At 48.1% G+C, this 21,915-nt stretch overlaps 1 protein-coding gene across 5 annotated transcripts in view; it reads right to left on the bottom strand.

Moving 5' to 3' along the window:
- Positions 1–3,899: 3,899 nt before the first annotated feature.
- The window catches only part of fbxl16 (F-box and leucine-rich repeat protein 16), a 176,708-nt gene continuing 158,692 nt past the window's right edge, over positions 3,900–21,915 (bottom strand). For all 5 annotated transcript variants that reach the window (XM_038820066.1, XM_038820070.1, XM_038820069.1 and 2 more), the window contains exons 4-6: positions 12,918–13,002; positions 7,141–7,204; positions 3,900–4,778 (exon numbers count right to left, since the gene is read on the bottom strand). In XM_038820066.1, coding sequence (XP_038675994.1) covers positions 4,630–4,778; positions 7,141–7,204; positions 12,918–13,002 — 298 coding nt within the window. In that variant the 3' untranslated portion in view covers positions 3,900–4,629. The remainder of the gene's footprint in view (positions 4,779–7,140; positions 7,205–12,917; positions 13,003–21,915) is intronic.

Here is a 21,915-nt window from a genome sequence, read left to right as displayed (position 1 = left end):
CACAGTAACTTCATTGAAGCCTACTTTAACAATAAGCGATTATTAAATTGAGAAACATTGCTGAGAGAAACAAAATAGCGGCATATAAAAATAAGGATTAACTAAAGGGCATTCAGCCAATCAGGTTTATTCATTCTTTCACAGGATGTGGTTTTTCATAGAATTTACAGTGCAGAAGGAGGCCATTCAGCCCATCGAATCTGCACCGGCTCTTGGAAAGAGCACCCTACCCAAGGTCAACACCCCACCCAACACTAAGGGCAATTTTGGAAACTAAGGGCAAATTATCATGGCCAATCCACCTAACCCGCACATCTTTGGACTGTGGGAGGAAACCGGAGCACCCGGAGGAAACCCACGCACACATGGGGAGGATGTGAAGACTCCGCACAGACAGTGACCCAAGCCGGAATCGAACCTGGGACCCTAGAGTTGTGAAGCCATTGTGCTATCCACAATGCTACCGAGGCTGCCCAGTTTGTTACTGGCTAGGCCAGTATTTATCCCCATTCCCAATTTCCCCTTCAGACGTTGATGGTGAGCTGCCTTCTTGAATCATTTTGACCTCGCGATAGTGAAGGAATGGCGATATTGTTGGAAGTCAGGATGGTGCGTGACTTGGAGTGGAGCTTGGGAGTGGTGGTGTTCCCATGCATCTGCTGCCCTTGTCCTTCTAGGTTGTAGAGGTTGCTGGGTTTGAAGGTGCTGTCAAGGGAGCCTTGGTGAATTGTTGCAATGCATCTTGTAGATGGTACACACCAGAGGTTTGTGCCTCCTTATATAGATTTTTCTTCCAGGCCACCGATATCTGCTAGTCCCATTACCCCAATTTACATCTTAGCCCAAGTCAAAATCGTTTTGGGGCATGCAATTCACAAACTGCACAAATAAATTCTTGCCCACATTTTTTTTTTGATCAACACATTCCTCACTTCACTATTGGGCATTTTATTTCAATTTCCAGCAACTTTTAAGGGAATCACGTCCCAAAATTGTTTAAGTATTTTTACTTCAAAATCTTCTAGTCACGCTCTACTCCCAGCATCAACTGTGAAAGATTTACAACCACCAGCTTTGCCAGTTCGTCATATTTCTAAGCAACTTTCTTATTTGCATCATTGTACCTCCCCTATTTTAAGCTGAAAAGCTCAAAATTGTTTGTGCCCTACATTGTTTTGGGCCGATTAAATGCTCTTTACTGTTCCTGCACCTTTTTCTGCATTCGCTCTGCCCTGACAGAGGTCATCGTTCCACCTTTTTGTACCCTGCCGAAGGACACACATTTGAGTCAATTTTAACATTGGGAAAACTCAGTTGCTCTTCCTTCAAATAGAGCTCCGGGATCTTTGAGAGGACAGACAGGATCAGAGCACTTGCTCAGTGCTGCATTGAAGCAGCCTAGATTAGAGACTTGTGTCTGTAGAGTGACGCTTGAACCAACACCTTAGGGTTGAGCCAAGCCTGATACAGACTATAAATATATCACAAACATTATGAAAAGAGAAGGAAAACTTCCTTTCTTAATTGTTCGGGGACAGAAAACTCGCTAATATTCAAATCTACTTTTGTTTATAGCAATATTTTTTAACTCACCAGCACCGTTTCTCTGCCACTCCCCCCCCCCCCCCCCCCCCCCCAACGCAGGTCTCTGCAATACAGCTCATGGCTTATCTTGACGGATCCTATCTGTCAGGCTCATCAATCAATTTATAAATGTGAAAAGCCCAAATGAAGCCTTAAAATGCGACTGTTCTTTTAGAGTCAGAATCCCTGCGGTGCAGAAGGAGGCCATTCGAACCATCGAGTCTGCACCGGCCTCTTGGAAGAGCACTCTACCCATATCCACTCCCCCCTCCACCCTGACCTATCCCCATAACCTGCATATCCCTGGACACTAGAGGGCAAAATAGCATGACCAATCCACCTAACCCCCGACATCTTTGGACTGTGGGAGGAAACCGGAGCACCCGGAGGAAACCCACGCAGACTTGGGGAGAATGCGCAGACTCCACACAGTCACCCGAGTCCTGCTGAAGTTCGACAGCCAGTGCGACATTGAGGTGAATGAGAGCTTTGCCCTTAGTGTTGGGTGGGGTTACTGGGTTACTGGGTTATGGGGATAGGGTGGAGGTGTTGACCTTGGGTAGGGTGCTCTTTCCAAATGGTGGCCCATCTCTGAGGAGTCGCTTTGGCCAGCGAGCTCAGCTCCCCACTGATGAAAGTAACTCAAACTGTGGGCTTGACCGGACTCCCCAGGGGCCAATAAAGTGCCTAAGTGTGGTTCGATAGTGGTGGGGAACTCACCGACTGAGCGCTGGGGGGGGGGGGGGGGGGGGGGGGGGCGCCCTTTATCTTTATCAGCCCTTCTGTCAGTCTGGGCTTATTTGTATAGAATAGGGATTCTCGACCATTTTTGAGTTCTGGGGCACTTCTATTATGTTATAAGAATTCCACATACTCCCCGTAACACAATACAAAATGTTCTGTGTAAAATCCCGTTGTACAATTAAAAGGGATGTGCCATGCGATTTAAGCAAGCCGACTCAAGAAAGAATTCCCTTACATGCTCCTTAGTAAATCATAGAATTTACAGTGCAGAGGGAGGCCATTCGGCCCATTGAGTCTGCACCGGCCCTTGGAAAGAGCACCCCACTTAAGCCCCACACCTCCACCCCAGCCCCGTAACCCAGTAACCCCACCTAACCTTTTTGGACACTAAGGGCAATTTTGAATGTTAAATCCACCTAACCCGCACATGTTTGGACTGTGGGAGGAAACCGGAGCACCCGGAGGAAACCCACGCAGACTTGGGGAGAATGCGCAGGCTCCACACAGTCACCCGAGGCTGGAATTGAACCCGGGACCCTGGCGCTATGAGGCAGCAGTGCTAACCACTGTGCCACCGTACCGCAATGGATACATTGATAATTGTATCAGTGTAAGAGTTAAAATAAATTTGAAGAAAACGTTAATGCGACATCTGTACCTCAAAATAGAAAGGGTAATCATTTGCTTACACTAAGCGGAATGGGCCATTAGGACTATACCAGTTTTGGAGCTATGAATAACACTGAAGTGACACCGACTTAGCAAGCATTTGGGTTTTAGCAAGCAAGCGTTGGGTTTAGGCTGGCAGAGAACCAGAATAGCGATTTACTTTGAAATGGCCTTTAATGTATTCATTTTGCAAGCACTTTCAATAAGATTAACAAGGCTTATGGTGTTTTGTTTGGAATATTTATTTTAAGAATATTTGTACTGACAGTGGACTGACTTTCCGAAAGGGTACTGCAGCATGGAAGCATCACACTGTACACAACAAAGGCATCACAATCCAGCTGAAAGCAATGTTAGAAATAATATTTTTGCTTCTGCTTTGAATTTCTTTGTAAAATTTCATTGTCTTGTGGGAGGGAGGAGGAGGGGAATTAGAGGAGCTTGGTATTTTTACAGATGACATATGGAGTGCACGCCTTCCTCTTCACCTTCTTGTCTCAGCACCTCCTGTACCTTTTCATTTAAAGCGATGCATTATATAAATCACAGGCGAGCCAGTAAGTGACAGCACAGGAAAACACTTAGCAAATATAAGCTATAACTTTTTTTTTTAAAGAGTATCCAAACAGACAGAAAAATATATACAATCAGAAAGTCCAAAAGGCATCCTGCTGTCACAGGAGGCACAGAATCAGAGTGGGCTTCTTTTGGTCTCTTATGGAAGCAAACTCCAGCAGATATCAAAACAGTCCAGCTCAGCCCATCTCTGAAGTCTTCAGGAATGAAATGGACCATCGTTGATGCTGACCTTCCCCCCCATGTGTCCTTCGACCTGCACTGAAAAAGTAACGCATTGCACCCAATCGTCTAAATCCAGTCCCTCCTCTCCTCCCACCCCATCCCCACCCCCACCCCCACACACACTTTGTTCCTCTTACAGATTCCAGCAGTGAACCAGCCATCATTAGAAACTGAAAAGGAAAATACCAAGTTAAAAGAGAAATGTCTGCCAATATGCGGGCTGGTGGAGACAAGACCTCCGCTGCCAGTCAGGTGGAGTCAATGAGAATCAGTTGACAACGGCTTCGGAAGAGATGATTGACATCCATCCCTGGTGCAAGGAATGATCACCACAACTCGTTTCTAATAAGAGAAATACAGCCTCACATCCGCGGGGCGGGGGGAGGGGGGGGGGGGGGGGGGGGGGAGAAACATTTCAGCAAACGGAATTCTACATAGACGTTAAGACACATTACAGGGATCCGCCACTGAAAGACAAGAGTTACGGCAGCAGCATGTGACAGCAGCTACCTGCAAACGCTGCACATGCTCAGAACAAGCCTGGTCACAACCACTCCACATTTAGTTAAAAAGAGCAGTGTGATGAGCAGGAATGATTGCGGAATTCACACATCCAGACAGAGAATGGGATGGCTCTGGTGCGCACCAAAGCAAAAAAGAATCTCAGTTTGTTAATATTCACAGTTTCTCCCTCATTCCTGACACCGTTAAAACATTTTCCTATCGCTGAGCCGATGCAGATTCGTCTCCAAGCTTTACTCTGATTGGTAATCAGCGGCTGGGTTTGGCTGGAGGTGGTAATTCTGTGTAAACAGCCAATCCCTGCTGTCTTTACTCAATCACCATACAGCGGGACAGGTGCTGGGAATAATATTTGAAGAGCTCAGGTGTAGCACCAGGGCAGTTGGTGAGTTCCAGCTCCTCCAAGTCTTGCAACTGAATCAAGCCTGAGAGACCTGCGGTGGTCAGTAATGGGCACCCTAGGAGACAAAAGAGCATCGTTACCACCCGACTTTAAAAAAAAGCAAATAAGCCACTTACATGGGAAATGTTTGATGGGATAGGATCTGAAGATGAAACTGTTAATCCCAAAAATGAGGACAGCACAATCCACTCATAATCTCTTCCCTGTGTTATGTAGGCTAGGTATAAATGGCTGCATTGAGTAACCTATTAATATAAATTAATTATTCCCTTTTTTTCTATTTTTCTCTTTTGATGGTCACCATCTCAGAAGTACCATGGTTACTTACTGTCCCCTAATACTTCAGATAATTGGCCTAGAAAATCTCTTAGTGCCACATGCATAGAATGGACACCTTGCCACACAATATGGCGGGTGACAGGCACATGCACGTTCTACACCATAAATGCACTGCCCACTATATAGATAAAGGTTCATGTATTACATACCATCCAGGGCCCGCACTTTAAACATGGGTTAGGCCCGTGGTACATGCAATTCGTGTAAATAACACCTGTCAAGCACACTTTATAAGGTTTGTTAGTCACTGATTTGAAGCTATGGCCAGTATTGCTGCCAAAGCGACGGTCATTAAAGGAACAGCTGGACTTTAAAGGTAAGTTTTAATTTTTTATGCCTGCATATTTTGGAGATAGGAGACCCATGTGTGCTTAACATTCTTGGTCGCAGCCACACAACACTTGCCTCCTCCCAGTTGTTGCCACCACCTTGTCCCACTACCCTTTCCAGACCTGACCTGCCTCGGCCAATGTACAAACTAGCTTATCTTCACTCGTCCAAGGATCCACTAGCTGCCTCTGTGACCACAATTGAGGACAGCAGTTTGCTGATGGTAAACAAATGAGGACAGTGAACAATTCCATGGATTCTGCCACCTGCCCCCTCGATGGGCTGAATGGGCTCCTTCTGCACTGTACATTCTATGAATATGTGCAGCATTTGCTGACCTGGAGCATGCCGGAATTCAGCAGCTGTTACTTGCGTGTGCTGACCATTTCTAACTCACTATTTGCCTCCCCTTCCCTCCTCCCCTTCAGGGGTACCAATCTCTGTGTTGGTGCCTGGAAAGGATATAGTGCATGTCTGTGATTCCTCAAGAGAGGTGTTGCCCTCTGAGGTTTCCTCTTCGGCAGATTGCTGATCAGGTTCTTTCTGATTTCTTTCGCCAGGAAAAAAAGAGAAGGATAGAGTTAAGACGGTTTTGAGCGGCTGGGTAGTCACAGATGCAAAGCTTGACATTGCATTACTGTTGTCTGAAAGTGCAGTTGCTTGCGGTTCTGGAACAGGTTCGAGTATTAAGCAGTCATTCTGCTCAAAGGAATGTTGCCAGTCTTGCCATCTCCAAAGCTGTCAGCTCTTGATGTGCCCAGGGTTTCTCTTGCCTCCTGCTTCATTTGGATGAGGGCCACAGTAACTGGTGCTCCTCCACTGCTTGTACCTTATGCCTTCTGCTGCGCACTGTGTACTCCTGCAGGTACCTAGAAGGCAAATTTGAGGGTTCTGTGTGTAGTGTATAAACTGGGAGGAGGAATAAGATTGCTGCTCAAAGATTGGGAAGATTTTGAGTGGGAAGTGCGTGGGTTGAATATGAACTGACAAAGGACTCACGAGAAGAGTTGATTGTTGTGCAATTGATGTCACATGAGTTGAAGCAGGAGAGACAGCAATGATCCCATTTCCAGGGAAAGGTGAGAATGAAAGGGGATGCCTCGTGTTTGCTTTTGAGGGATGGGCTGCAGGAGTGGTCACTGCTCCGATTGCTGGGGGAGAGGGACTGTGAGCAGGTGCAAGAGATGTTTAAAAGAGTGGCTGTACTGAAGTTTGCTGTACTTGTGAGATCATTAACTATCTTGCAGAATGGTACCTAACTCCAGTGGTGAAGTCCTTGTGGTGGATCTGATCTGTGTTTTCCAGCTGAGCTTTCTTCACTAAACTGTTAGATACTTTCTTCCCATGTTGTGAGACCCTTCTGGTCTTCACCTCCGATAATAATATCTTTAAGGAGGTGCCTGAAAATCTGAGAGCTACCTTTTCCCTCCTTGCCTGTTATTTGAAAGCTCCATCAAATTTACAATCTCTCTATACAATGATCCCACATTCTGGGAAAGCCATCCCATAACTATCACACTGCTACATTACGCTCTGCCTTTCTAAGTTGCAGTTACATTGTAGAAGTACAGTAAGGTGTGCTCTGTAATACATGCATGCTAAGTGTCACCTAGTGGTTTATTGTTCCACATAATACAAACATCCTTGTTTTTTTATCATGAAGTAGGTCATCTAAATAGAAATTGGGAAAAATCCCTCCGACTAATTGGCCAGATATTGGAATGTTTAATAAAACTGAAACTAATCACCTGCTAATGAAAGTAATCGTAAACTCCTCATGCCGAAGAGATGTTGTAAACCAAAATCTTGTACCTGTGGAAAGAAGGATAGGAATAAGTTATTCACCCAGATATTATTTCATAAAGATGAATTGCATTGGCTTCTATTGGTATGGGTAAGAATGAGGTAATATGAGGAAGATGCAGACAATGTTAGAGCTTATTTAGAAAGAGTGCTTCCAGCAAAAACACAAACAACAAACACCGATATTTCCTATATCCTAACTTCTATCGCAGCATCATGAGATAGTAAAGATGGTTTCTAACCCATCAACCCCTGCACATTTGCAGTAAATAGGGTATTTTGCTTGGGTGCTTTTATTTTTATCTAAATCTAGATGTTTTGAAACAGTCTTTATTTACGCCCCGACCTTTCTACAAATCCCTCTTTTATTACCTGTACTGCCAGTTTTTTCCAACACTGTTTACAAGGCAAATGTACAAAGAACAAAAAGTACAGCACAGGAACAGGCCCTTCGACCCTCCAGGCCTGCGCCAACCATACTGCCCGTCTAAACTAAAATCTTCTACACTTCCGGGGTCCGTATCCCTCTTCCCTTCCTATTCATGTATTTGTCAAGATGCCCCTTAAATGTCACTATTGTCCCTGCTTCCACCACCTCCTCCGGCAGCGAGTTCCAGGCACCCACTACCCTCTGTGTAAAAAAACTTACCTCGTACCTCTCCTTTAAACCTTGCCCCTCGCACCTTAAACCTATGCCCCCTAGCAATTGACCCCTCTACCCTGGGAAAAAGTCTCTGACTATCCACTCTGTCTATGCCCCTCATAATTTGGTAGACCTCTATCAGGTTACCCTTCAACCTCCTACATTCCAGTGAGAACAAACCGAGTTTATTCAACCTGTCCTCAGAGCTAATGCCCTCCATACCAGGCAACATCCTGGTAAATCTCTTCTGCACCATCTCTAAAGCTTCTACATCCTTCTAGCAGTGTGACGACCAGAATTGAACACTATACTCCAAGTGTGGCCAAACTAACATTCTATACAGCTGCAACATGACTTGCCAATTGTTATAATCAATGCCCTGGCCAATGAAGGCAAGCATGCCGTATGCCTTCTTGACTACCTTCTCCGCCTGTGTTGCCCCTTTCAGTGACCTGTGGACCTGTACACCTGGATCTCTCTGACTGTCAGTACTCTTGAGGGTTCTACCATTCACTGTATATTCCCTACCTGGATTAGACCTTCCAAAATGCAATACCTCACATTTGTCCGGATTAAACTCCATCTGTCATCTCTCCCCCCAAGTCTCCAAACGATCTAAATCCTGCTGTATCCTCTGGCAGTCTTCATCGCTATCCGCAATTCCACCAACCTTTGTGTCGTCCGCAAACTTACTAATCAGACCAGTTACATTTTCCTCCAAATCATTTATATATACTACGAGCAGCAAAGGTCCCAGCACTGATCCCTGCGGAACACCACTAGTCACAGCCCTCCAATCAGAAAAGCATCCTTCCATTGCTACTCTCTGCCTTCTTTGACCTAGCCAGTTCTGTATCCATCTTGCCAGCTCACCCCTGATCCTGTGTGACTTCACAATTGAATAATTTAGTCCTGTTAAGGCTGGTGAATTTCTAAGGCCTGGACCTGAGGTGGCTTTGGTTTCCGGCCTGGGAAGGACTTGTATTATTGATTCTGGCAGCCTTGCCTTGGGCGTGTCCTTTGGCCACAGGTTCAACAGCTTTGCAACTGTTCCCTGAAGTTCTCTGGGGAAGCTTCTCTCATATTACTGGGATTTCACAGCCGTCTGTCCCTATTCTTGAGTACCACGACTGACTGGCGTACAGACGGTGGGTGGGGCATGTCAGTGCGCTCGATGGGGAAACTGGTCTTCCTGTACAGGGGTGGCCCTACACTGAGCACGTTACTGTCTATTAATCTTTAATTATTTTTACAGCACAAAAGGAGGCAATTCATTCCATCGTGACCACATGACTAGTCCCATTCTCCAGCCCTATCTCTGTCGCCCCTTTCAAATATGTACCAGGGTCCCAGGTTCGATTCCCGGCTTGGGTCACTGTCTGTGCCGAGTCTGCACGTTCTCCCCGTATCTGCGGGGGTTTCCTCCGGGTGCTCCGGTTTCCTCCCACAGTCCAATGGTGTGCAGGCGAGGTGGATTGTCCACGCTAAATTGTTCTTAGTGTCCAAAAAGGTTAGGTGGGGTTACTGGGTTTCGGGGATAGGGTGGAGGTGTGGGGTGTTCTTTTCAAGGGTCGGTGCAACTCGACGGGCCGAATGGCCTCCTTCTGCACTGTAAATTCTATGTTTATGTCTACGTCTATCCAGCTCTCTGTTGAAACCTCCGATGGAATCTGCCTTCACCACACTTCCAGGCAGCGCATTCCAAACTCCAACTCTCTGAGTAAAGAGGTTTCTCCTCATCTCACTCCGAGCTCTTTTGCTGACCATCTTGAAATTGTGACCCCTGGGCAGCAGGCATGGTGGTGCCGAGGCCCCAGTTTCAATCCTGGCTCCGGGCCACGATCCGCCTGGAGTTTGCACATTCTCACCGTGTCTGCGTGGGTTTCACCCCACATCCCAAAGATGCGCAGGGTAGGTGGATTGGCCATGCTAAATTTCCCCGTAATTGGAAAAGAAATGAATTGGGTACTTAATTTTTTTTTTAATTGTGACCCTAGTCACTGACGTACCAACCAGTGAAAACAGAATTTCCTTCTTTAGTCTGCCAAAATGGTTCATAATTTTAAACACCTCAATAAATTCACCTCTTAATCTTCTCTGCTCCAAGGAAAACAAGCCTAATTTCTCCAATCTTTCCCTGTACCTATAATTTCTCATTCCTGGTCTCATTCTAGTAAATCTCCTCTGCACTCTCTCCAGGGTTTAAACATCCTTCCTTAAACAAGGTGGCCAGAACTGAACACAATACTCCAATGATTTGTAGAGGTGTAGCATCACTTCCTTGCTTTTATACTCTATGCCTCTATTTATAAACCCAGCCTTCGTAACAACTGTTTCAACTTGCTTGGCCACCTTCAGAGAATTTGAATCTCCCCACCCCCCACCTCCGCAAGGTCTCTCTGCTCCTGTACTTCTCTCAAAGTTGTACCGCTGAGTCTGTATTGTCTCCCCATGTTTCTTCTATCAAAATGCAGTACCTCACATTTCGCTGCATTGATGTTCGACAGACAGGTGTCTGCCCATTTGGTCAATTTGTCAATGTCCCTCTGAAGTCGCTCAGCGTCATCCACACAATTCACTATTCTCCCTAGCTTTGCGTCATCTGCAAATTTAGAGATTTTTCCCTCAGTACCCACTTCTAAATCATTTATATAAATCAGAAAAAGCAAAGGCCCCAACACTGATCCATGGGGATTACCATTTTCAACTCGTCCCAGTCTGAAAAATGCCCATCTATACCTACCCTCTATTTCCTATCTCTTAGTCAACTTCCAATCCATGCTGTTAGGGACCCATAAATCCAAAACAGTTTTAATTTGCTAACCAACCTACCATGTGAAACCGTATCAAATGCTTTCTGAAAGTCCAAATATACAACATCCATGGCTCTACCCTCATCCACTGCCTGTGTCACATTGTCAAAGAACCCAATTAAATTTGTCAGACATGACCTGCTCTTGACAAAGCCTTGTTGACTGTCTAGTCTAATCCTTGATGTTCCTGGGCTCCTTTTTCGGCATTCTCCAGGGACAACGTCAGTTCTATGGCTCCTTTGGCCGGCATGGTAGCACAGTGGTTAGCATTGTTGCTTCACAGTGCCAGTGTCCCAGGTTCGATTCCCGGCTTGGGTCACTGTCTGTGTGGAGTCTGCACGTTCTCCCCGTGCCTGCGTGGGTTTCCTCTGGGTGCTCCGGTTTCCTCCCACAGTCCAAAGGACATGCTGTTAGGTAACTTGGACATTCAGAATTCTCCCTCAGTGTACCCGAACAGGCGCCTGAGTCTGGGGATTAGCGGGTTTTCACATTGCAGCATTAATGGAAGCCTACTTGTGAAACTAATAAAGAATATTATTCTTATTAATTTCGTCATGGATTCTCCAGGGGTCCCTCCAACTGTGTTAAATCTCTAACATTGGAGAATTATCGATGGTCTTGGGTCACAGTGGTTTGTAACTAATACCATTTTGTTAAAGGTTTTTGAATGCGAGGCTACCGGGTATGTCAAACCCTTAATGGTCGTGAATGTTAGGGCCCCACAAGCAGTCAGAAGGATTGCCTTGTGACAGTTAGTGGGCAGCACGGTAGCATGGTGGTTAGCATAAATGCTTCACTGCTCCAGGGTCCCAGGTTCGATTCCCGGCTGGGTCACTGTCTGTGCGGAGTCTGCACGTCCTCCCCGTGTGTGCGTGGGTTTCCTCCGGGTGCTCCGGTTTCCTCCTACAGTCCAAAGATGTGCGGGTTAGGTGGATTGGCCATGCTAAATTGCCCATAGTGTCCTAAAATTTAAGGTTAAGGGGGGTTGTTGGGTTACGGGTATAGGGCGGATACGTGGGTTTGAGTAGGGTGCTCATTGCTCGGCACAACATCGAGGGCCGAAGGGCCTGTTCTGTGCTGTACTGTTCTGTGTTCTGTGAGTTGTCACCACTATGCTGTTGGCACAAAATAATTAGCAGATTGTTTCAGCATACTGGGGCCAGTCCTATACCCCCGCATCATATAGCGCTAATTCCAAATAGGGACATTTCCAGTTTATCCTCATACTTCCTTATCGGAGTTTCAAGGAAAGCTGTCCAGAATCTCATACTTGGTTCTCGTCACCAATGTAGGAACCCAAGAGTCGCAAAGAAGGCGGCTAAACAGATTTCCCTTAACTCAAAAAATAAAACCACTGCTGCCGGGTACTTCACAATTTTCCCTGACTGGGACTAGCGGAACTCTCAGTCCAGGTCTGCGAGCAGCATTTATAGGGCTCACTGGCTGGGCGGGCCTCTGCCCACTACCATGGAATCTCATACTCCACAAGCCCTACCGGGAGATCGATCAGTGATTGGGAGGGTTATCACACTATTACCATTGTTATTACCCATGTATGCTAACACTTGTACTGGGCACACTGTCCACAGTATTGTACTACATATGTGTACATATCTGTTGTTGTGAACACTATGTACTGATCATGTCACAGATTATTAATTCTGACAGGAATCAGAGCTACGATGGTATGTGTGGTGATATGCATCACTGTAAATACACAAGGGGTTAATGTAGATACACGAGGACTGAGTAAACACTAGAGGGAGCACCAGAGACACCATAACACACAGACATACAGCTAATGAACGCTTAGAATAGGACACGACCAATGGGCAGTCAAGACACCCAGAGGTGACACTACCACAAGGGGGCATTACACAACCCATATAAAAGGACAGGGCACACATGCTCTTTCTCTTTTCCACAGGCAACACTCAGTGAGAAGCACAGGGGCAGATCGGAAGCATCACACCCACCGCATGGCTTAGAGCAGACTGGTTAGTTAGACCGAGTTACTATAGCAAGATCAGCAGAAGAGTCGAACTCAAGTAGGAGAATGGTTAACTGTTCAATAAATGTGTGAAACCTATCTCCAAGTCTGAACCTTCCTTTGTCGGAGCATCCATCAAGCAAGCAGCTTATGCTACATGAAGAACCATAACACAACAGTATGCCGATTGACTTGACTGTATCTATGGCTCTCCTTTTAGCCGTCATTATGTCGAAATAACTTAAGTATTGAATGTGTGAATATTGTCATACTCACCTGACAACACCATCTCAGGTACAGACTGCGCAGGGATGACATTGTCGAGAGATAGCCAAGGCCAGTGTCAGTGATTCGCACACATCTACAATGTCAAGAACATGTGGAATGGTTAGAAGGAGTGAAGGGAATAGACACAGCAGCCGTATTCAAACGAGATTAACAACCAACTTTTGCTAAGTATGAATGACAACTAGCCACTGTCAAATTGGATCAATACTCAAACGGAATTGAATGGTTTTCAATATTGAGAAGTACTGAGGCATGTGGAATTCAACTTGATTCTGTTAATACAAAAGTGCAAGGCTTATATTAATCAAGTGATTATGAAAAACAAGCAGCAATCTTGACAGAATTCAATTATGTTAGCATGTCACTGCAAATAAAATAGAACAACTAAAACTTGACAAGAAAGGTTAAATGGTTCAGATATTAACATTCTGGACATTGTTGAGCTGCTCTGAATGGACCTTGCCATTGGATTGCAGATGCATAATTTAAGCAAAATAAGGTAATCCTTCCACTTAAAAAACAACATGGATGTGGTAGCCACCACTGTTGTATATATATCGCATATGAGGTGTATTACGGTAAGGCCCCTGTACTACAGGTACGGGGTAGATCCCTGCCTGCTGGCTCCGCCCAGTAGGCGGAGTATAAATGTGTGGGCTCCCCGAGCTACAGCCATTTCGGCAGCAGCTGCGGGAGGCTACACATCTCTGCGTAATAAAGTCTCGATTACTCTCTACTCTCTTCTCGTTGTAATTGATAGTGCATCAATTTATTACGCAGAGATTTTACAACGATGGATCTCTGCATCAAGACTGATCGCCTGCAGCTGCACCCTCAAGCAGACAACGCCAAGTCGGCCTTCGCACATTGGCTGGCTTGCTTTGAAGCCTACATCGGATCTGCGACAGAACCACCCCCAGAGGCACAGAAGCTCCAGATCCTGTATACGCGGCTGAACTCCGATATCTTTCCCCTCATCCGGGACGTGCCTACCTACGCTGAGGCCATGGCGCTACTGAAGGAGAACTACACTCAGCAAACCAACAAAATCTACGCCAAGCACCTCCTGTCCACGCGGCATCAACTCCCCGGTGAGTCTGTGGAAGATTTCTGGCATGCCCTGCACACTCTGGCGAGAGACTGCGATTGCCAGGCCGTTTCGGCTGTTGAACATTCTGAACTCCTGATTAGAGATGCTTTCGTTACGTGCATAGGGTCAGCGCACATCCGCCAGCGCCTCTTAGAAGGGGCTACCCTCGACCTCGCGGCCACCAAGAAACTCGCGATCTCACTCACAGTCGCCTCCCGCAATGCCCAGGCGTACGCCCCCGACCACACGGCCCTCCCTCCTGGACATCATGGACCCCACCAGCGAACACCCTATCGTGGGCCCCACCAGCGACTGCCCCCAGCCAACCCCAAGCCTGCGCCGCGCAGCAGCCAACCAACTCCGGACGACCCAAGTGCTACAGACAGACAAAACACCCCCGGCAGTGCTGCTCGGCGCGGGAAGCAAGGACATTTCGCTGCTATGTGCCATCCCTGCTATTGTCCCTGCACCCCACCACGTGCGGCCCGTGGGCTCCGCCATCTTGCTTGCCTCAGGACACTTGCACCCCGTGGACACCGCCATCTTCCCCGCCCCAGGACCCCTGCTCGTCGGGCACCTCATCGGGCCGCTCATCGTCTGCAACCGCCGCCGACCAGCCAGGGGCCTTCCAACACCAGCCGTGTCTCGCCTCCATCACGTTCGACCAGTCCCGACTGCACAACCTCGCGACCGCATTGACGACAGTGAAGGTTGAGGGGCACAAGACATCATACCTTCTGGAGTCCGGGAGCACTGAGAGCTTCATCCGGCCCGATATGGTAAGGTGCTGATTCCTCATGGTACATCCCATTAACCAGAAAATCTCCCTGGCCTCCGGATCCCACTCCGTGGCGATCGGGGGGTACTGCACTGCCACCCTCACCATCCAGGGCGTAGAGTTCAGTGACTTCCAGCTCTACGTCCTCCCCAACCTCTGCGCTGCCTTGCTACCCGGCCTGGACTTCCAGTGCAACCACCAGAGCCTAACCCTGAAATTTGGCGGGCCCCTACCACCCCTTACTGTCTGCAGTCTCACGACCCTTAAGGTTAACCCCCTTCCCTATTTGCAAACCTCACCCCGGATTGGAAACCCATCGCCACCAGGAGCAGACGGTACAATGCCCAGGACAGGACCTTCATCAGGTCTGAGGTCCAGCAGCTGCTGCGGGAAGGCATCATCGAGGCCAGCAACAGCCCCTGGAGAGCCCAAGTGGTAGTTGTGAAAACTGGGGAGAAAAACAGGATGGTCGTTGACTACAGTCAGACCATCAATCGGTAGACGCAGCTCGACGCGTACCTCCTCCCTCGCATGTCTGATATGGTCAATCAGATTGCACAGTACCGGGTCTTCTCGACAGTGGACCTGAAATCTGCCTACCACCAGCTCCCCATTTGCAAGGCGGACCGCCCATACACTGCATTTGAAGCGGAAAGCCGCCTTTACCACTTGCTTAGGGTTCCCTTCGTCGTCACTAACGGGGTCTCGGTCTTCCAACGGGAGATGGACCGAATGGTTGACCGGTACGGACTGCGGGCCACCTTCCCGTACCTGGATAACGTCACCATCTGCGGCCACGACCAGCAGGACCACGACGCTAACCTTTCCAAATTCCTCCACACCGCCAAACTCCTCAACCTAACCTTCAACAAGGAGAAGCGCGTGTTCAGCGCTAACCGATTAGCCATCCTCGGCTATGTGGTTAAAAATGGAGTTCTGGGGCCCGACCCCGATCACATGCGCCCCCTCGTGGAACTCCCTCTTCCCCACTGCCCCAAGGCCCTCAAACAATGCCTGGGGTTCTTCTCGTACTACGCCCAGTGGGTCCCTAACTATGCGGACAATGCCCGCCCACTCATTCACTCCACCGTTTTCCCACTGATGGCTGAGGCTCACCAGGCCTTCAACCATATCAAGGCCGACATCGCCAAGGCCACAATGCACGCGGTCGACGAGATGCTCCCCTTCCAAGTCGAGAGCGATGCATCAGACGTTGCTCTGGCCGCCATCCTCAACCAGGCAGGCAGGCCCATAGCATTCTTTTCACGCGCCCTCTATGTCTCCGAAATTCGACACTCCTCCATCGAGAAGGAGGCCCAGGCCATTGTAGAAGCTGTGCGACATTGGAGGCATTACCTGGCTGGCAGGAGATTCACTCTCCTCACTGACCAACGGTTGGTTGCCTTCATGTTCAATAGCACACAGCGGGACAAGATCAAAAATTATAAAATCTTGAGGTGGAGAATCGAGCTCTCCACCTACAATCACGAGATTTTGTATCGCCCCGGTAAGTTCAACGAGCCCCCCCCCTATCTCGAGGTACATGTGCCAGCGCACAAGTGGACCGACTCCGGACCCTGCACGACGATCTCTGTCACCCTGGGGTCACCCGGTCACTTCATAAAGGCCCGCAACCTGCCCTATTCCATCGAGGAGGTCAGGTCTATCACCAGAGACTGCCAGGTCTGCGCGGAGTGTAAACCGCACTTCTACCGGCCAGACCGTGCGCGTCTGGTGAAAGCCTCCCGCCCCTCTGAACGCCTCAGCATGGATTTCAAAGGGTCCCTCCCCTCCACCGACTGAAACACGTACATTCTTAACGTGGTCAACGAATACTCCAGGTTCCCCATCGCCGTCCCATGCCCCGATTTGATGTCTGCCACCGTCATCAAATCCCTCAACGCCATCTTAGCTCTGTTCGGTTTCCCCGCCTACGTCCACAGCGACCAGGGGTCCTCATTTATGAGCGATGAGCTGCGCCAGTACCTGCTCAGCAAGGGCATCTCCTCAAGCAGGACGATCAGCTACAACCCCCGGGGAAACCGGCAGGTAGAGCGGGATAATTGGACAGTCTGGAGGGCCGTCCAGCTGGCCCTACGGTCCAAGCATCTCCTGGCCTCCCGCTGGCAGGAGGTCCTCCCCGACCCCCTTCGCTCCATTCGGTCGCTCCTGTGCACTACGACTAATGAAAGCCCCCATGAATGTCTCTTTGACTTCCCCAAGAAGTCCACCTCCGAGGTTTCGCTCCCAATGTGGCTAGCAGCTCCAGGACCCGTTCTCCTCCGCAAACACATGCGGCTCCACAAGGCGGACCCGTTGGTCGAGCTGCTCCATGCGAACCCACAGTACGCCTACGTGGCGTACTCCGACGGCCACCAAGACACAGTCTCCCTCAGGGACCTGGTGCCAGCTGGGTCCTCACACCTGCCCCCCCCCCCACCCCCGCCCCGGTGCCACCCTCCCTCCCCCCAGCGCACCTCACCACAGCCCCCACTCCAGGACGATCTGCCCTCCCCTTGGCCCCACCCGGAGATGAAGATAAAGTCGACGCGCTCCCGGAGTCACCGGCGACTGAACCGACACCTGCATTGCCACCGGGACTGCGGCACTTGCAACGGAGGATCAAGGCGCCCGATCGTCTCAATTTGTAAACTTTTCCCAAACTGTTAACACGTGCATGTAAATAGTCTTCCACCACCCCCGCTGGACTCTTTTTTAACAGGGGGTGAATGTGGTAGTCACCACTGTTGTATATATATCGCATATGAGGTGTATTACGGTAAGGCCCCTGTACTACAGGTACGGGGGTAGATCGCTGCCTGCTGGCTCCGCCCAGTAGACGGAGTATAAATGTGTTGGCTCTCCGAGCTGCAGCCATTCCGGCAGCAGCTGCGGGAGGCTCCACATCTCTGCGTAATAAAGCCTCGATTACACTCGACTCTCGTCTCGTCGTAATTGATAGTGCATCAGTGGTGTCATTCTGCAGTCGGACAGGAGCAACACAGGCTAATTATTTTCCTATGATACTCAGCAGGAAGCTGCCTGAGTATTTTGTGCAATCGCTGCAGTCACGCTTGTTCTCACAGTTACAATCACAAACATCCAGACTAGTGGAGAATATTCCATTACACTCCTGACTTGTGCCTTTTAGATAGTGGGTAGGCCTTAGGGAGTGAGGAGATGAGCTACTCGCCCCAGAATTCCCAGCTTCTGACCTTTATTGTCTCCAACAATTTGATCACCAGGCGACTGGACCACACTGTTGGCAGGGACCGAGCAATTAGAAACGATTCAGGGCAATGGTTTGTGTCGGGCATCATCAAGCAATAAGGTGGATTTGCAGCCTTTCTCAATACAGTGAAACTGAATAATCATCTATGGAATCTACAGGAAACCTACATGAGTGACTCACCCCCAACGCATGAGAGTCACACGTCTATTCATCATTTTTTCAGTTTTTTCCACAATGCTCATGTTGCACTTTTGATTCCGCCTGATAGGTTTCCAATTATAACCTTTCTTGGGGCGGGGAGCGGATAAATGATTGTGTTTTCAGGCGAACACACACACACAGGCAAAATACTGTGATTGCCAGAAATGTGAAACTGAAACACTCAGCAGATGGAACGAGAAGCAGTTTTAATGTTTCAGGTTGATGACCGATTCTGAAACTTCTCTCTCTCCCACAAATCTGGTCTGACCTGCTGAGTGTTTCCAGCAATTGAATTGATGAATTGTCGTTTGGCATCAGGAACACGTTTCATGTCAAATGAAGCAAAAATAACAGCCAGTATATGCGGAGCGGGGCCTTCGGTAGCAGGGAGCGATGTTGGGGGAGTAGCAGGGAAACCAGTCGACTCCTGTGGGTGCCTCGGGGGGGGGGGGGGGGGGGGGGGGGGGGGGGGGGGGGCAGTTGTCTTTGACAATGTGAGGGGAAGAGCCGGATGCCATGATATGAAGGAGGAAGCAGCGAGGTTCGGCCCAGGGCTTTTGTGCGGCAGATGCCCCTGAGGTGACCCGGCTTGGGTCACTGTCTGTGCGGAGTCTGCACATTTTTCCCGTGTGTGCGTGGGTTTCCTCCGGGTGCTCCGGTTTCCTCCCACAGTCCAAAGATGTGCGGGTTAGGTGGATTAAACATCCAAAATTGCCCTAAAAGGTTAGGTGGGGTTACTGGGTTACGGGGATAGGGTGGAGGTGTTGACCTTGGGTAGGCTGCTCTTTCCAAGGGCCGGTGCAGACTCAATGGGCCGAATGGCCTCCCTCTGCACTGTAAATTCTATGATTTACTAAGGAGCATGTAAGGGAATTCTTTCTTGAGTCGGTGTGCTTAAATTGCGTGGTACATCCCTTTTAATTGTACAACGAGATTTTACACAGAACATTTTGTATTGTGTTACGGGGAGTTTGTGGAATTTTTATATCATAATAGAAGTGCCCCAGAACTCAAAAATGGTTGAGAATCCCTATTTTATACAAATAAGCCCAGACTGACAGAAGGGATGATAAAGATAAAGGCCGTGATCTAACAAAAAGGTTTCTAAGTGTTATTTGTGGCGGGTTTTGCTTGGAGTGTCTCCCCCCCCGGTTCAGTCGGTGAGTTCCCCACCACTATCGAACCACACTTAGGCACTTTATTGGCCCCTGGGGAGTCCGGTCAAGCCCACAGTTTGAGTTACTTTCATCAGTGGGGAGCTGAACTCGCTGGCCAAAGCGACTCCTCAGAGATGGGCCACCATTTGGAAAGAGCACCCTACCCAAGGTCAACACCTCCACCCTATCCCCATAACCCAGTAACCCAGTAACCCCACCCAACACTAAGGGCAAAGCTCTCATTCACCTCAATGTCGCACTGGCTGTCGAACTTCAGCAGGACTGTTTTAAACTTCGTCTTATCTTCGCCTTCAGCGAATGTAAGGGAGTTGTAGATGTGGATGGCGTGGTCCCCGGCTGTAGAAAGGAATAGTGCGATCTTCCTGGCATCCGATGCGGCCTGGAGGTCGGTGGCTTCAAGATACAGCTGCAACTTCTGTTTGAAAATCTTCCAGTTTGCACCGAGGTTGCCGGCGAGGTGGAGCTGCGGAGGAGGGTGGATGCTGTCTGTGCTACCGGATGGCTGATCGCTGGTCAAGCAACGAGAGAAGAGGGTATCGCCCAAAGTCTGCATTTAGGCTTACCTCATTGTGGTTGCCTCCTACTTGTTGATTAACAAACAGCAGTTTACAGGATGGCTTTGTTGCATTGGGCAAGTCTCAGGACTCTTTGGGAGAAATTAATTCACATAACGCTGATTCTAATGGCACCTGATTCCCCTGGGGGGGGGGGGGGGGGGGGGATAGACAGTGTCGTGGGTCATGCAGGCAGCAAGAAACAGCATGAAGTCAACTTCATTCTCTCCCCTAGTTGCAATATAAATTTTATTGCCTCTGGCATTTGACTTACAACAATGTCATGCCGTTATTTTGTAAAAGCCCATTAGACATTATTGTTTTATGATCAATAATTCTGATACATTTGTTTCCTCAGCGCGGTCATTACTTTGACCAGTACGCTTAAAAAAAACATAATTGAAGTTCCTGTGGCAAAGCAAGTCCATTTTCCATGCCAAAAGCAATCAAACAATTTCTTCCTTAAGTCCCTTTCTCTGAGCAGAATGGACAGGCGCAGGAGGAAGCGGCAATGGGCAGAATCTCTGGGATGAATGACACAGGAACCAGGGCCTGTCAGCCCATTCATCAAAGTTCTGTTTACCATCATGTGACAAAAGTGCCTGTTGCTGAGCACTCAATTAACCAGCGTTGGAAGGAACAAAGTGACCAATTTTCTCAGGAGAAGTGTGTTTGTGGGCTGGTTTCAAGGTCAACCCCTGATAATTATAGCAGCAGGAACAGCAACAGCCTGGAAACAAAACCTGCTCCAAGCAGACTGAGCAGCGAAATGGAAGTGGGAAATGTGTGAGAAATGCTGCCTATGTGTTTCCTACAACGTTCCAGACTCCACTCAGGAAAACTCATTCCTGATGTAGGTGTTAATTTAAAATGCATCTTTCGATTTCGCAAAAGCAGTCAATTCATTTTCAACAGCTACCAGAGCTGCCTGTATTTCTCTGCTAAGTCACACCCTCTGATATAACGCACCAGCTCCTTCCAGCAATATGCTGCACCATACTCTCTAATAAATAATAATAATCTTTATTAGTGTCACAAGTAGGCTTACATTAACACTGCAATGAGGTTTCTGTGAAAAGCCCCTAGTCGCCACATTCCGGCGCCTGTTCGGGTACACGGAGGGAGAATTCACAATGTCCAAGTCACCTAACAAGCACGTCTTTCGGGACTTGTGGGAGGAAACCGGAGCACCCGGAGGAAACCCACGCAGACACGGGGAGAACGTGCAGACTCCTCACAGACAGTGACCCAACAAGGAATCGAACCTGGGTCCCTGGCGCTGTGAAGCAACAGTGCTAACCACTGTGCTGCGGTGAACATGATTCTTCATTGAACCATTCAGTGATATTCCATAACATATAATATAACATAATGCACATTATAATGCTCACTTAAAGAATCAACTATGCATATAATAATCGCCATATTACCATGGTAATTGTTCATCATTTGCAGATTTTATTTATTTATTTCATTGTGAATTATATTAATTTATTTGATTCAATGTGAGCTGACTTTGCCACTCCATATAAACATTTATTTTATTTCAAATGTTTTCCCTTTGAAGAGTCGAACATACACAAAAAATATCAATATTAAAGGAAGGACTGAACTGCATGAAGAATAGGAAGTAGAATGTGCATTAGTGAAGCACCGTTAATGATATCTGGATGTCCCAAAGCACTCTACAACCAATGAGAAGTGTAGTCACTGTTCTAATGTAGAAACATTTGTGCACAGTAAAGGCTACAAGCAGCAATGAGATAAAAGACCAAACAATCTATTTTAGCAGTGTCAGTACAGGGATAATAGTTGACAGGACACTGGGCAGAACTTCCCTATTCTTCTTTGAATAATCCCTAATTCTGACCTAATGGCAGTCCTTTGGGAGTGAGGAGGGTGCTTGCCATAAAGTCCTGGAGTAGGGATGGAGAGAAAAAGAAAGGGGGAGAC

The sequence above is a fragment of the Scyliorhinus canicula genome, chromosome 15, assembly GCF_902713615.1.
Source record: "Scyliorhinus canicula chromosome 15, sScyCan1.1, whole genome shotgun sequence".
In the NCBI taxonomy this organism is placed as follows: Eukaryota; Metazoa; Chordata; class Chondrichthyes; order Carcharhiniformes; family Scyliorhinidae; genus Scyliorhinus; species Scyliorhinus canicula.
This window is presented reverse-complemented; position numbering and strand designations above follow the sequence as displayed.